Here is a 15,024-nt window from a genome sequence, read left to right as displayed (position 1 = left end):
ACACCCGCTCAGCATCTTCCTCTGCTGTTACCTGTTAGCTGAGGTGTGAGTGGGCTTTAAACCTCCCCTCACTGTTGACATGTCACTTTCCTGCAACATTACTCATGACTACACACACTGCTGGCTACCTCTACAGAGCAAGGACTGTGGGTGAATGAAGGGAGCACTCAGGTGGCAAAAAGCAGCCCGCCAGTAGAGTTTGCATCTGGCTGCTCAGTTTTTTGCTGTTATCACACAGACTGTTTAAAATAGATTATAAGACCAGGGGGCGTGATTACAGGATGTAATGAAGCCCCCATGTCTCCAAGATCCAAACTGGCCACTAATTAAAAACACTTTACTTTTTGTGAATTTTATCTTCTTTCCTCCACGAAACAAACTGTTAAACCAAAAATAACAGGCTTAGATGTTTGTTATTTTCTTCTACTTTATGAATCAAAGCCTTTGCAAAAACCAGCTTTATCACAATGTGGGTTTCTGTTTAAAACTAAAAGGTCTTCAAAGAGGAGACAAACACAAGAGAAACAGTGCAGCATCACTCAAATTTAGCCATCCTTGTTTCCCATAAAACAGCAGAAAAAAAAACTTTGAAGATAATTAAAAAAAAAATTCTGCTCAGACAAACCTAATGACAAAGCATCTTGCCTTTAAGATCATAACCAAACATTAACTTTAATAAGCAAATAATGAAAGATGATTTAACAGTTTTGCTACAATATACTATGTTTGAATACATCCAACTTTTGGAAGTCAATTATTTTCATGAACTATAACTTTCTATAGACAATTATTTACATTAATGTATTTCTATAAGGATCAATAAATCCAACTTTCTCTTTGCTGAAGTAATAAAAAAAGTTTCAGTATTTTACAAAAACTGTATTAACGTATATTATCTTTTGATTATTTTAAAATCCCAACCATTATATAAGAATTATTTAAGCTAATTAACTTATAGTCTTCACACATATTTAGTGTAATTTTAATTAAGGTTATGTATACTGGTAATTATGTAATAAAATGAATTTTTGTAAGAAAAAGTCATTATAACGGAAACTGCACTTCCCTTACAAACGGCACGTATTATTTGTTTAAATCCGATTTCCTAATCTTAACATGGAGGAAAACATACATTTACTCAGACTGCTTTAAAAACTGGAAGCATTTGCTCAGTGATCAGGAGCTTATGCATATGCAGCGATGCAGTCCTTCCCCCACATCACTAACAAGAGTCTTACTGCAGTTATCCCCTCAAATACCTTGTTAGCACTTTATTTGCAACACACATCCCATATTGGAGACTGAACTTCACTCTGCAGATTATGAGGGTCAGAAGATCAGGATTTAATTGCCTTTGAGACTGATGCACTTTTCAGCCTGCAGATTCAACACGCATTTTGTCAGGAAACTACTCCTTAAATCACCATGTATGAACTTTTCATCCTGATTATAAAACATCCCGCCTCCCGTTAACTCAACCCGGTGACCCTCACAGAGTCAGCAGGAAATAATGCATTAGGCTCATGTAGCTTTCTGTTCCAGTATCATCCTGCAGCAGTGCACATAAGCAATGAATAATCATAGAAGCAGTTTTATTTAAAACACTCTGAACTACTATCAGCGCACACTTTGAATTTTCTATATGTGCAGAAATATTACCACCAGACCCCAACATAGGACTAGCATAAATTCATGCTCCTTCTCTGTGCTCTCTTGCTTTTAAAGCGGCTATAGATCCTCTCCTCAGACCGTTTGAGAGTGGAACCAACCTGAAAAACCAAACTGCCTGTTATTGGCTACTTTTCAGGAAATCCTGCAAGCATAAAAAATGCTCAAAATACACAAAAGAGTAGTGTTCATGTGTGTGTTTTACATAAAACTGCAGTTTTTATAGCCTATGAACACATTTGGCAGAATTCTGACCTCATAGACAAAGACATGTTTTTTGGTTCTTCAAACATTTTCTACATTCCTCTGAGCATTTTCATACCTGTATGAGCTCCTGCTGCTCCAGCTCCCATTTCTTGATGCCGTTGTCTCGCGAGCCGCTGAACAGAACGTCTCCTTGAACGGCCAAACATTCAATGCCGTCGTAGTGCGGAGGCTCAAAATTATGAGCGGGACCGATGTTACCCAGAGTTCCTTCGGCCACATCGAATATCTGCGGAAAAAAACAAACAACGAAGCATGATCATATCAATTGCATGTAGGATCTTCAAATTGTTTGCTTTTCTAAAATATACCTTTTTCATCCACCCTTTCTTAATGGTACCAGAACAAACTACAATACAAGTGTGGTCTACACCAATGACTCTGATATCAGAAAATAAAATCCAATATTTATAACAGAACATTTGTTAATGGAGACCCAGGAACACAGCAGAAAGCTTACATTTTTGGTCTCCCAAATTACTCTGAACACACCATGGTTATACCATGTTGGTGGCAGCACAGCTTAAAGAACGCGTTTCTTTAGTAGGGGAAAGGGAAGCAGGTCAAATTTAACGGGAGGATGCAGGAAGAAAAATACATGTCAAACATGAATATGCTGGTGAAGATTCTCAGTCATCCAGGTCATAGTTGTTCCAAAAAAAAAAATCCACTGGACTTTGTTTCCAAGTTTGAAGACGTTTCACTTCCCATTAAGGAAGCTTATTCAATTCAAAATGTCAGATTAAGCGTTGAGTTTGGGGCTTTATAGAGAGGACCAAAAACAAAGTCTTGTTTTGGATAAGAAATCATGTAAATTGAACCGGACAAACGGGTCCGCCCCTTAGGAATGGGGGTCATTTGGGTTTGTTGTGAGCCTTCAAGACCCGACACCTGTCTATGTCTCTGAAAGGGGAGCCAATAGAGGGAATTGTTGGCCTTGCTGAACAGGGTTAGGGAAGCGAAACGTCTTCACACGTGGAAACAAAGTCCAGTGGATTGTTTTTTTACTTTTTTGAAAGTCAAACATGAATGATCGGGAGTTGGCTCTAGCATTATTTACACTGTTTAATGGCAATAAGAATGAAGAATAAACTTGTGGTTCTATTTGTAAAAATAAGTACTTGATCAACTCCTGAAGTTATCAGCTAAATAGTGCCATTGAGCTGTGCTGCGTGGAGGAGCAGTTTGGAGTACTCTAACCCATTTAAAGCAGCAGATAGCCTGACAGCATATGAGAGCGACATACCCCGTCTATTAATGATAGTTTTACATCTCTGTGCAGTGGAAACTGTAGGCAATTCACATATTTTATTCTTTTATAGATTACATATTACAAATATGTTGTGTAAAAACATTTTTTGTTTACTTATTCAGTATTTAATACAGCTGGCACAATAAATTATTAAAATATAATTACTGACTTTTTTTTTTTATTCAGCACATTCGTGTGGATTGATCTTCCTGTTAAAAGCGGAAACCCATCTTTTTAAGAAAGTGGCCGTTTCTCAATTAATTATTGGTCGATTGATAAGATCAATCAACTTTGGATTAATTTATTTATGGATAATTTGCATCACTGGTTTAAAATGGTCCGGCTCTAAAACCAAATAAGGAATCTGACTTATCAGATTTCTACTGTTTATAGATGCTCTCATGAAAAACATACCTAGAAAGCTAACTAGCTGTGTTTTCAGGGAAATGTCTAGATATTCACTGGAGCTGAAAACAAAAGCATGCCACAATTCTTGATTTGGCTGAAAAAACAACATGCATCATAAATTCCAATATTTTCCTTTTTTTCTGAGGCTTGACAAAACTGTCAATGTGTGAATAGGCGAAATGTACCTTGACATAATGGTCTTTGGAGCCAGTGATGACTTGGTCTTTGCCCAGCAGAGACTGTCCCACAGTCAGACACATGACAGATCCAATGTGGCCCGTTAGCTTGCCTGTCCCCTGCATCCTGCTCACAGACAAACAACAGGGTGGTCAGAAAGGGAAACAAAGGTCTGTGAAATGTAAAGTTTCATGTGTCACCAAATAAAGATATGTTCCCTTTCTTGGTAGATGTTAAACTATTGGGAAACACTGATGCCTAAAGCAGAGAATGAAGCAATACTTCAATTCTTGGTGGGTTGTTACACATCATTAAATAGCTTGGAGCCCCTCAGCGCAAACTCTCTGCTGCAATCTGTTGATCCTTTAACATTAGAAGCATAAATTAAAGGAGTAAATAAGGCCTTACTAAAACAGGTTCCTCATGGAAAATGCATACAGGGTTCATGGATGAATGATGGACAGACTGATGAATGATGGATAAACGGACAAATGTGTGAAGGATAGAATTGGTGGATAAATGACGGACAAACAGATGGATAAATGCTGGACATATGGACTGATAGATGAAATCTAAGTCAAATTGAAAGACAGATGACAGATAAACAGACGGATGGAGCAGGAACGGACGGATGGATGGATGGATAGATGACAGCTAGGAAACTTTAAAACATCAGGATGTAGAACTTCTAAAGGAAAAGCAAACATTTTGTCACTCTGTCTTCTTTTTTCACATTTATGCAAACCTTGAAATTCCAGCTTTTTAAACCTTTTTAGCACCGAGCAGAAACCTTCATATCACCATAAAGTTCTGTTCTTCATATGAAGTCAGAAGTGCAGGCGTGTAATAAATACTTAAAGGGACAGTTTATTTTTAAAACTATTTAACACACCCAAGTAAGCTACTCTCCACAAGCATTTTAATATTTTAATATTTGACCCTATAAGCTCCCTAATATATCACAGCCATTAATTCAGGCTCCTTCTCTGCTCTCTCTTGCTTTTATGCTCTTATAGATTCTCTCCGGCTCGCCTGTTTTCACCTATTTCTGTGCACTCATCTTAACTTCACTTTGAGGATGGAACCAACATGTGAAAGTAAACTGCCTGTAATTGGCTACTTTTCAGGAAATCCTGAAGTCTCTTGAGAAAGTATTGTTTTCTCCGTAGTTGTGGTGTAGGTAGCAAATCTGCTCTGGGCCCTGCCCCTTCTAAAGACATCACAAAGCAGCAAAGGCACTTGCATGAACTGTATTGACAATCAAATCTTGTCCAGGGTCTCATTTTATCATTACCTATATTTGCTATTACTTTACATTTCCTTTGTTGACCTCAAGTAGATGAAAGTAGAAAAAAAATATTCTCAGCCTTGAAGTTCTGCGTTTTAAGACAGGCTGAGCTCTGCCATTTTACAAGGTGGAACAAAAACTTTCATTATCTCTTTTATTAAGATCTGAAGGCCAGGAAGGACAGGTGGAACATCTTGAAGTCGTAGGGAAGCAGCTGTTCCAACCACAGTGAATGTGATTGGTCGTTTATCAAGGGGGCGGGATTGTTGTGGTGGAAGGTTCGCAAGCGCATTGGTTGTGGCCGCTTTGTAAGAAGCATCTTGTCAATCAGTTAGCAACTTAGTGCTAGTAGGATCCCAATTGGAAATTCCACTGGGACCAAGTAGCACTAAATTGGTGACTTAGAAATGACACTGTCAAGGAACGCTATGGACAGCGGAAACATGCAAGAGGAGGAGAGTTTTGTGTAAAGTAACAGCGCAGCACTTTCCAAAAATGAAGAGAACGTTCGTTATCAGTAGGGTTGTCACGATACTAAACTTTTCAACTCGATACTGATACTAAGGGAAATATTCGATACTCGATGTCATTTTTGATACCACAAGGATAAAAAGAAAGACTCCAAATTTCAACAGACATTTTCATTAATAATAAAAATACAATAAACAATAAGAACAACATTTTGAGGTTGCATGCTGTGCACAATGTTAAGCAAGCTTGATAAAAAAAAACTTACAAAATTAAAATTAAGTTTTCCTTACTTGGCTATGCTTTACATGCATAACAATGACACTAGCCAAACTGGTTAAAAAACAAAAATAATTCTCAGCAGCTACACCTGTTAAAAAAAAGTGTGAATCTGAAAAGTGCACAGAATTATTCAATCAGACAGTGTACAGAAAGTGCATTTTCCGCTATTCTGCACTTTGGATGAAGGACTGCTTAGGTGCCACTGGTGGTGGCACTGTATCGATACTTTTGAAAATGAGTATTGTATCCGGATACAACATTTCAGTATCGATACTTTTTTGAGTATTGATACTTTTGACAACCCTAGTTATCAGAACCGGTCGCAGCTGCTTTGTGTTACAGTGAGTATGTTAATCAGTTCATTTGATTTGCATTGGGTTGATCATTGTGATAAATGTTTGGTTCATGCCCAGGTTAGTAAAAACTAAAAAAGGGGCTTTGATGTGTTTGTTTAAAGATGAGGACCGGAAATATAACATAAACCAAGCTAATCAACAAAAAGTAAGACAGACCATTGGCTGCAGCTGTGACGATTCATCTATGAGCTGGAAATCTCCCCAGATTGGATCTCAGAAATCTGGTCACCTTAGATTTAGACCACCTGTCCCTGGATAAACCTGTCCCCAGATTTCAGATGGATTGTGAGGGCTTTCATTCGATTGCATTCAAGTCAATGAGTCGATGCAATCAACTGGTTTTCCTTAGATAGAAAACTTTGAATCAATTTGACTGGATGATCTGGTGAACTGGAAAGTGCCTTGAAATGACGTGTTGTGAATTGGCGCTATAGAAATAAACTGACTTGAATTGAATTTCACCCTTTTATGAATGAGGGGAAAATGTTTGTTGTTAACTTGTGTTATGGTAGAAAAGGCATGTGAGCATAGTGCATGCAGAAACGGCTGCTATGGTAGCTGGTTCCGATTCTGTAAAGATGAGCAGCAGAGCACTTCAGCTTCATCGTCACAGGCGGCCGCAACTGATGAGGAGGTGCCCTGCGTTATGATAAGAGTAACTGATTCATTTTTATTTTAGTTAAATATGTGGCTGATCCTTCTGACAAATGTCGGTTTTGTGCCCAGATGAATTAAAAAAAAACACAGGGCTTTAATCTGTATTGCTTTACTAAAGATGAGGACCCAAAATGTAACATAAACCCAGCTAATTAACAAAATGTAAGACAGACCATTGGCTGCAGCTGGTACGAGTAAAAGAGACTCGGATACAACATAAAAAGATGATTGAAAACTCCTGTAGTGCTCCTGTAGTGCTAATCTGGTACGGTGGTTCTCCAGGGATCAACAAAGGTTCGCCTAAAGACTTTTAGAACTGATTAGTGAACTTTGTTTTGTATTTTTAGGTAGTTGTTTATTATAAATAGAGTTTAATAAGTTGTTTTGCTGATTTATGGTTGTGAACTATGAGCATAGACTTAGATGTGTAACAGGAACACTAAATGAGACAAGAGAATGATGGTGTAAGAGTTAACCACCTGCTCAGTGTTCATTTATTATCCTGTTTTTGCTTGTAGCTTCAAATATTGTGATAATATTTTTAGTATTTAATCAGGTCAGATGATTATAATAAAGGTAACACTCAATAAGAATAATAATATGCTTGATGAGATTATTCCAGAATAACCCCAGTATCTCATCTAAAAATAACAAACGTTCAACAGATGTTTGGAACAAAATCTGTTCTTCCCTATTAAATTGTAAGTTTTTATGCTGTACATTGTAATGTTTTTGAATGGATTGTGAAAATATTACGTCTCTGTTTAAGAATAGTGTAAGATTGATACAACAGGAGAGAGGAAGAAGATAGGAAGAGTGATAGAACGAAAGAAGTTGAATAAGAGTGGAGGGAAGTAGGAACACTGATGGAAAGAAAATCCACTTAGAAGAGTAAGACAGAGAGCAGGCAGAAGTCAGAAGAGGGCTAGAAAGAAAACAACCTGAGTAACCAGCCAGACACATCTGGATTACTCAGCTTGTCCATTAATGAAAGACAGGAAACAACGGAGCTGCTGAACTTCAGGAAGTAGTGGAGCTGTGCATAGAGTCCATTAGTGGGAGAAATGAATCTGCTTCTTTGAGATGCACAGGCCCCTTTTATTTATGGATTCAATAAATAAATATATATATATATATATATATATAAAAAAAGAGAATATGTTGTATATGTGTAAATGATACTTCAGTGTACCTGTTGAGGTCCCACATACGAACAATATTCCCAGCCGCAGCATAGAGCACAGATCCTGACGGGTTGAGCGCTATCTGGTTGATCTGACATTCGCCCTGAGCAAAGGTGATTGTCCGGGTGGTTGTTCCAGCACAAGCGTCTCCTGAAACCACTTGCCCCGATGATCTGTCATTAGGTAAAGAGAAGCCAGGCAGAAAAGAAAAACCAAAGAAATATATATAAAAATGAGAGAAATGGTTAGCAGCCGTCATTTTCTCTAAAAGCACTTCAAGGTTTAATTTGTCACTTTAATGCAACCTGAAGCACATCGCTGAAGGAAAAAAAAGCACATTTGAACAGGATAATTTTCTGAAATGTTTCATAAAACCTCCAAATGGTCCCATCAGGCTGATTTCAGGAAGAAATACTTACGTGAGCGTGCGAATGCACTTGGCGGAGTCACGGATGTCCCACACCTTGATGTACGAGGTGGAGACAGAGAAGACCAGACCGGAAGAGGGGCAATATTTTACAGACACCACATTGTTTGGGTGGCCTTTCAGGGTGGCGATCTCCTGACCTGTGACCAGATTCCACATCTTACAGGTGCGATCTGGAGGGGAAAATGCAAAGAGTTAAATTAGGGTTGGAAATCTGTTTCTGTCTGTCCATCTGTCTGTTTAGGATAATAAAGGAAAGCAAAGATGTGCTGCAACAAATGTGCACCAACCAGGACACCTGCAAGCTTAAAAGCAGGGAATCTTGGCAGATATATGATATGCCGATATTTTTATTTAACAACTCAACTGTAAATTGCAGTTTAATTTTTGCTTTCTGTAAGTTAAAAAAAAAAAACACACCACTATCATTTTACTTCGACATCTCCTGTGGAAGACTTGTGCATCTTTTAGGGTTTATGAGCTGTGATGCTGCAGGTATAATCCTCACTTGCTCGTGACAAAAAAAAAATAAAATAAAATAGCCAACACACATGAAAGAATCAGACTCCATCCTCTTTTTGGATGAAAGCAACTGTTGCATTTAACTTTGATATGAGGGTCCAATAGTCTGAGAAGTGGAAAGGCCCAGAGCCCAAGCTGACTAAAGATACAGAGTCACCTTATATGCCTATATCAAAAAGTGATTGATTGACTTTATTGATCTGACAGTGGAGAAATTCCCTCGTTACATATAAAGAACAAAACCAAGTTAATCAATGATAAAATAAGGTTACACAGTTCAGCAGTCCATCCTGATAGTGTTTAGATTTTTCTTTTTGAGCCTAAATAGAACTCCAGCACTGGGCGTGATCAGCTGACAAACATTTTTGGCGCCACCTACAGGCCGCTAACTACCAAAAATCCAGAAGATGGCCATTGATGCAACTGCCAAATAAGTCCAGACGTGTAATGACACGTCTATCAACTTGCATCAGAATACTTCCTGACCTTTAGCTCCAGCTTTAGTGAACTCCAACCAGAGGGAGTAACTTGCATATGCTATATAATAATGTCAAATAACATGACTACACACCATTAAGTTACAGTGAGTCTGATAGTGTTGCAAAAAGTCAAAAGAGGTAATAATCAGGACGTCTTAGAGCACTCAAAGCATCTCCAGCCTTCAAGGAAATGCTAATTCGTCTACAAGATGTCACTGCATTTGTGCGTCATTGAGAGCTAATGTGTACCTTTAGATCCAGTGAAAAGCAGCTCGTCCGTGGCGTCCACACACAGAACCGGCTTGGAGTGGCCCTCAGCTACAGAAACACACTGCAGGGGGGCTGTCCGACCCCCCTTCACCCCCCCGATAGGATTGATCACACCCCTAGATGACAAAAAGGCAGACACGGCATCAGATTCTGCGCAATTTAAATCAGGAAATCGTGTACCTCCTTTAGTTTGAAAAAGGGTTTTACAATGAAAGAAAACAGGCTCGGTGTGAACATGCAGACCAAAAAAAAAGAAGAAAAAAAAAACACAAACCTTTCTTATAAGCAATAAGAAAATCATGACATTTCAAGCACATAAGTATTTTCTTGGATGTGACAGACGACACAATAAAGCACATGATTGCTGAGTAAAAGATACATTATTAGTGGTTTTATTTGATATTTTATGGGTGCATATGTAAACTATGTAGCATGCTTTACTATATTTAGCCCTCTTTACTCTAATGCTCCAAACATTACAACAAGATGCTTAAGAGGTTAACCAATTAGTGGCACAAATACAAATTTACAAAGGCATGGGCGTCCATCTACATCAGAGGTCTGCAACCTGTGGCTATAGAGCCACAAGTGGTTCTCAATAAATAAGAAGGAACAAATAAACGTATCCGTTTCAGCACCATTTCAGTATTTTTACAGAATAACTGCAACAGAATACCACTAAAAGGTAGGAGAGTAGTAGGGTCACTAAATGAAAAAAAAAGAAGAGACACGTCTGCCAGAAAGCTCTTTGAGATGAACTGGCATTCCTGCATATACCACCTAGAAGTGTGTTTCGTAAAAGTACCACTTAAATCTCGGAGGAGATATGGCTTTTTCTGTAAATATTTCCTTTTTAAAATCTCAGCAAATTTTGTTAGTTTTCATGTTTCTTGATTATATCTGACTTACTGAGTGGCAGACAAAAGCTTAGTTTAAAGGAAAATTCTGGTCATATTCAGAATTCAAAATTCTGAAAGTACTTTAAATAGAAAATTATTACATACTGTTTAATAAATTAAAAGTGTTTTGAATTGAGAGTAATTTTTATTTTACCTGCTTTACTGGAGGCATCCACGTTTGTCAAAGAACACTACTGCCACCTACCGGTTTGTGACGTCACGGTGCGGTATCGGCTGTTGATCAAGTCCCAGTGCTATTATCCATGTCATCTTGAAAACATTCTTACAAATGTGTGCTACATATTACATGTTTTTTCTCTGGCCAGAAGTTCAATGTCAAATCCTCCCTCTTTAAGTTGGGAATCCACCATGGTGAATCATGAATCGGAAAGGTTTCACTTTTACCTGATGTATTCCAACATCCAACTGCTATGCACGTGGGCATTGTCAGTTTAACTCTACCTCTTGTGAATTTCAATGATGAAATCCTCTCAAAATCTTCAGTAATTTTGGATTGCAAATGTGTCTAGTAGTTCCCATTGATTTTGCTTGTAGAGCGGGAAGATTGACCCTAGGCTTACCGCACCGTGACGTAAGGAGTGAAGTGTTACTATGTTTGGGCAAAAATGGCCACTCCTGGACTCCGAACGAAAAGTATTTATTTTTTACTGATTAACCCTAAATTCATTAAATCACCATGAACGTATCAGTTTTAGGTATAGATAATGATCCATTGATCATTCCTTGCTGACCGGACTTCTCCTTTAAATTATGGATTTTTTCTACCTTTAATCAGGGAAATTTCTGATTTTATTTTTTAATAAAAAAGATTTTCTCACAAATATGGGAAATCATCTAAGAAAAATCAGATTTTTTTATTATTTTTTTGGCAAAAATTCATTTTTCCCTTTTTTTCCTTTTAATTTCGAATGACCATTGTGCCCTGTAGTGATAAGGAACAAATAGTATATTTTTTAATCTCTTTCTTTTAACTAGGTTGAAAACTTTTCTCTTTTCATGAATATCAAAATCTCATATGAAAATTTATCCATCTTTGTTTTGCTTTATCTTTAGCTTAAAAAAAACATCAGAACTGTTTTTATTAAAAAATTACAACAAATTTCCTAACTATACATTTATCAAAAAAAGATTTATTTTTTGAAGGTCGTGTAAATTTTATTCAGTTAGACTTGGGGCAAATATAGCATAAAAGGTTGCAGACCCCTAATTTAAGCTGACAGGCTGTACAAGGAGGCAATCACAAACAGCCCATAGTTCCTCTTAAAAGGGGCTTCAGTATTCGCCGCTCAGGTAGACAGATGTGAGAACATGACAGCTGTCAATCATGCTCTCATAAATCTGACTGAGGGGTAAAAGAAAGGGCATTGGTGCAAGTCCTCTGAGGTTAGAAGGAGGTTTAATGTGGTCAGGAAAGATGTGTAAAATATGCTTATAGGCTTTATGAGACCTGTGAAAGGGGCAGAGGTTTCCCACTTAGAGGAAAATCATGTTAAAATGGCCTAGTTAAAGTCCAGACTTAAATCCTATTGAGGACTTTTTGCTGTTGTTATTGGAGACATCAACAACACAACTACAAAGCTAAGAAGAATAGGCAAAAATCATCCATCTACTTGTGAAAAGATTATGAAAATATAACCCTAAAGACTGTAAGAGCAGAAAAAGACGTTTGTACCATATTTTATCTGCAACACCTTCCTTGAATCGGCTGTCGGCGGAGCTGACAGTGCCATTAAATATAAACTCTTTCTCTATGGAGGATGCAGTGATCTCCGCCTCCTGGATACCCCCCCACCACCACCACTGCCACTAACAATATGTGCTCCGTCCTTCTTCCCATCGATTGTACGACACAGAGCAAACTGCTTAGGTTTATTTCTGTCCGAGTAATTTTTCTTCACTACCTGAGAAGAGTTTCAGTGTTTTTGTGACGTCTGATTAGTCTTTACAAACCCCAGCTGACTACAGCAGATCGTCCTTCACTGAGTGAGAGGTTTCTATCTGTAAAAAGACAGTCTTCCCTTTCCTGTCGCTATAACCAAGTGACTCAATGCAAACGACTGCGCTAAAAAAAAAAGACCAGTTAAAGTAAGGAACTAAATTTGATTGCGGTGTTTTATAACTACAATTAAAAATAAACGGATTGGGAATTTCTCCATAGGCTTACTGGATAAATTTCTGCATATAGGGCAGGATTTTTTGGGGGTCTTATAAAATGTCTTGCTGTGGCACTTGCATTGATTTGGTGCAATTCAATTAAACTATCATTTAAAGAAAGGTCAAAACTTTCCATGGATTCTTTCCATTTTACAATGATGCACCACTTTGTGTCGACTTATAACACAAAACCCAAAGAAAAACACTCAAGGCTGTTGTTGTAACATGACAAATGTTGTATTAGTTTTTGTAGCAAAGTACTTTATGTCCTTGCTTTATTTTCGAAAATCAACAGACTCCTGATGGCTTAAGCTGTTCTCTTCTATCTGCTCCTTTTTTTGTTTCAGAGGAGCCCAATTAACTCACCATAGCGGCAATGAGCTGTTCCCTTATTTTCTTGTCAGTTTCTCTCCTCTTCCTCATAAACCGCCTTACACAAGCACATGTAGTGTGAGCACCCAGGGTGTAGAGATGGACCTCCTCAACCTCCCCCCCTTTCCCAATCTATGTGCCTTTGACAGGCCAGAGTCCCAAAACGCCTGGAGAGCACTCGTCAGAAAGAGACAGAGCAGAAGGAGGGTGAGAGGAAGAGGGAGAGTTGTGGAAAAAATTGGTCCCTGGTGGGCTTCACGGGTAGTAGGTTACACACAAGTGAGGGTGCATGAATGTGAGAGTGTGTGAGAGGATATGCAAAAGATAGATAGATAACCAGAGGATGTGTGAAAGTAAAAGAAAGCTGCGACTTGCACACCGAAAGACGCTGAACAGATTTGTTTCTACACAAACACCGTTCGCCGTGTCAAGGACAACATGCTCCACTCTACTAGTGCAAACGGATGTGAGGAGAACACAATTCAAATTAAAAACATGAAAGCATACATCCCATATATTGCAAAAAGCATAAAAAATGGCCAGCCATCTAAAAAAAAAAGCATACATGCAACGTCTGCCAAGTTTCACAAAACACAAAAACCCAACTTATTAAAACAGCATAGGCTCAGAGCTAATTGCTAAAAAATTTCACGGCTGAATGGAAAACTCCAGGGACAACGGACTCCGTCTTGGGATCCTGGAATGACCGCACAGCCACACAAAATCCACTGCAAGCTGGAGATTTTTATCACCCAAATCAGGAGGGAGAGTGTGAGTTCTTCCACACTGAAATGCCTTCAGGGACCCGGAGAGAAGGCCATGTGCACATATAGGTTAGATGGAGGCAGGTTATTCAGTTAGCAGCTTCTCCAGGCGTTACAGCCTGATGTATGGAGCCATGGAAAACTTGCTGTGGACTTCCCTCCTCCCATTCAAAGTATTTCAGATTAAACAATTCTGTGCTACTAAACTCATTTAGGTAATTCTGTTTTTTTTTTTTTTAGTTTATAGACTGAATGTTGTATATTTCTGAAAATTTGAAGCTGAGGAAATGTGTGATGGGATTCAATAGAAAGGAAAAGGGATGAAAGAAAAGAGGGATTTGGGATCAGGGCTGAGTGGCAATAACCAACCAACCAGCTAGGTGATCTAAATTATTATTATTTTAATGTAATATTCTAATCTGAGAAGATTCTTTTTTATATCAGTGCTATGAGACTAAACTATTTTATCTTTGATACAAACTGACGCCAGGCTTCCTCCTTAATGCAGCCCTCCTTATCTTACTACAGAGCGACACTTCGAATGGCAGAAATAGTTCCTGTTTTATCAGCGTCTGAGGGCAAGATATCATGGTCCACTGTGTTATGCACTCTGTGAGAGCTGCTAATGGATGTTGCAGGGCTGAGACCCAAGAGACCAGCACTAATGAAAACATGGAGGGAGATCAGCGTGTGCTCGCTGACGTACATAGAAAAATGGGCAGAGGGATCTTAGGGAAGGTGCAGTGATTTCTCTTTGCAAGTGTGCTAGATCAGATTAAAAATAGAAATCAATATCTGGTGGATCAATATTCCTGATGTTTAACATGAGCCAGATAGCAGTGCTAAGATTATCTAAACACCCTGCATCCCAACAGGAAATGTCCGTTTTAATTAACATTCTGTTAAAATGAACAACTTTCAAAAATATGAGAGAAAACTGGACTTTTGTGATTGAAAGCATAAAGGCTATGTTCACAATGGAGACCTAAAAGTCGTAGGGAAGCGACTGTTCCAACCGCATTTCCAAATTCTCCCGGGTGGTGTCCCACTTTACACAAGTGAAAAAAGTGAATGTGATTGGTCATTTATCAAGGGGGCGGGATTGTTGTGGC

General features: G+C 38.4%; 1 protein-coding gene across 5 annotated transcripts in view; it reads right to left on the bottom strand.

Moving 5' to 3' along the window:
* The window catches only part of kif21b (kinesin family member 21B), a 100,498-nt gene that overhangs the window by 12,425 nt on the left and 73,049 nt on the right, over positions 1-15,024 (bottom strand). For all 5 annotated transcript variants that reach the window (XM_015400342.1, XM_015400346.1, XM_015400345.1 and 2 more), the window contains 5 exons: positions 9,682-9,818; positions 8,424-8,604; positions 8,013-8,177; positions 3,778-3,895; positions 1,991-2,161 (listed from right to left, as the gene is read on the bottom strand). In XM_015400342.1, the coding sequence (XP_015255828.1) occupies positions 1,991-2,161; positions 3,778-3,895; positions 8,013-8,177; positions 8,424-8,604; positions 9,682-9,818 (772 nt within the window). The remainder of the gene's footprint in view (positions 1-1,990; positions 2,162-3,777; positions 3,896-8,012; positions 8,178-8,423; positions 8,605-9,681; positions 9,819-15,024) is intronic.

Source organism: Cyprinodon variegatus, unplaced genomic scaffold (genome assembly GCF_000732505.1).
Source record: "Cyprinodon variegatus isolate N-32 unplaced genomic scaffold, C_variegatus-1.0 Scaffold1094, whole genome shotgun sequence".
Classification (NCBI taxonomy): Eukaryota; Metazoa; Chordata; class Actinopteri; order Cyprinodontiformes; family Cyprinodontidae; genus Cyprinodon; species Cyprinodon variegatus.
Note: the sequence above shows the minus strand (reverse complement) of the source record. Positions and strands in the feature narration are given on the sequence as shown.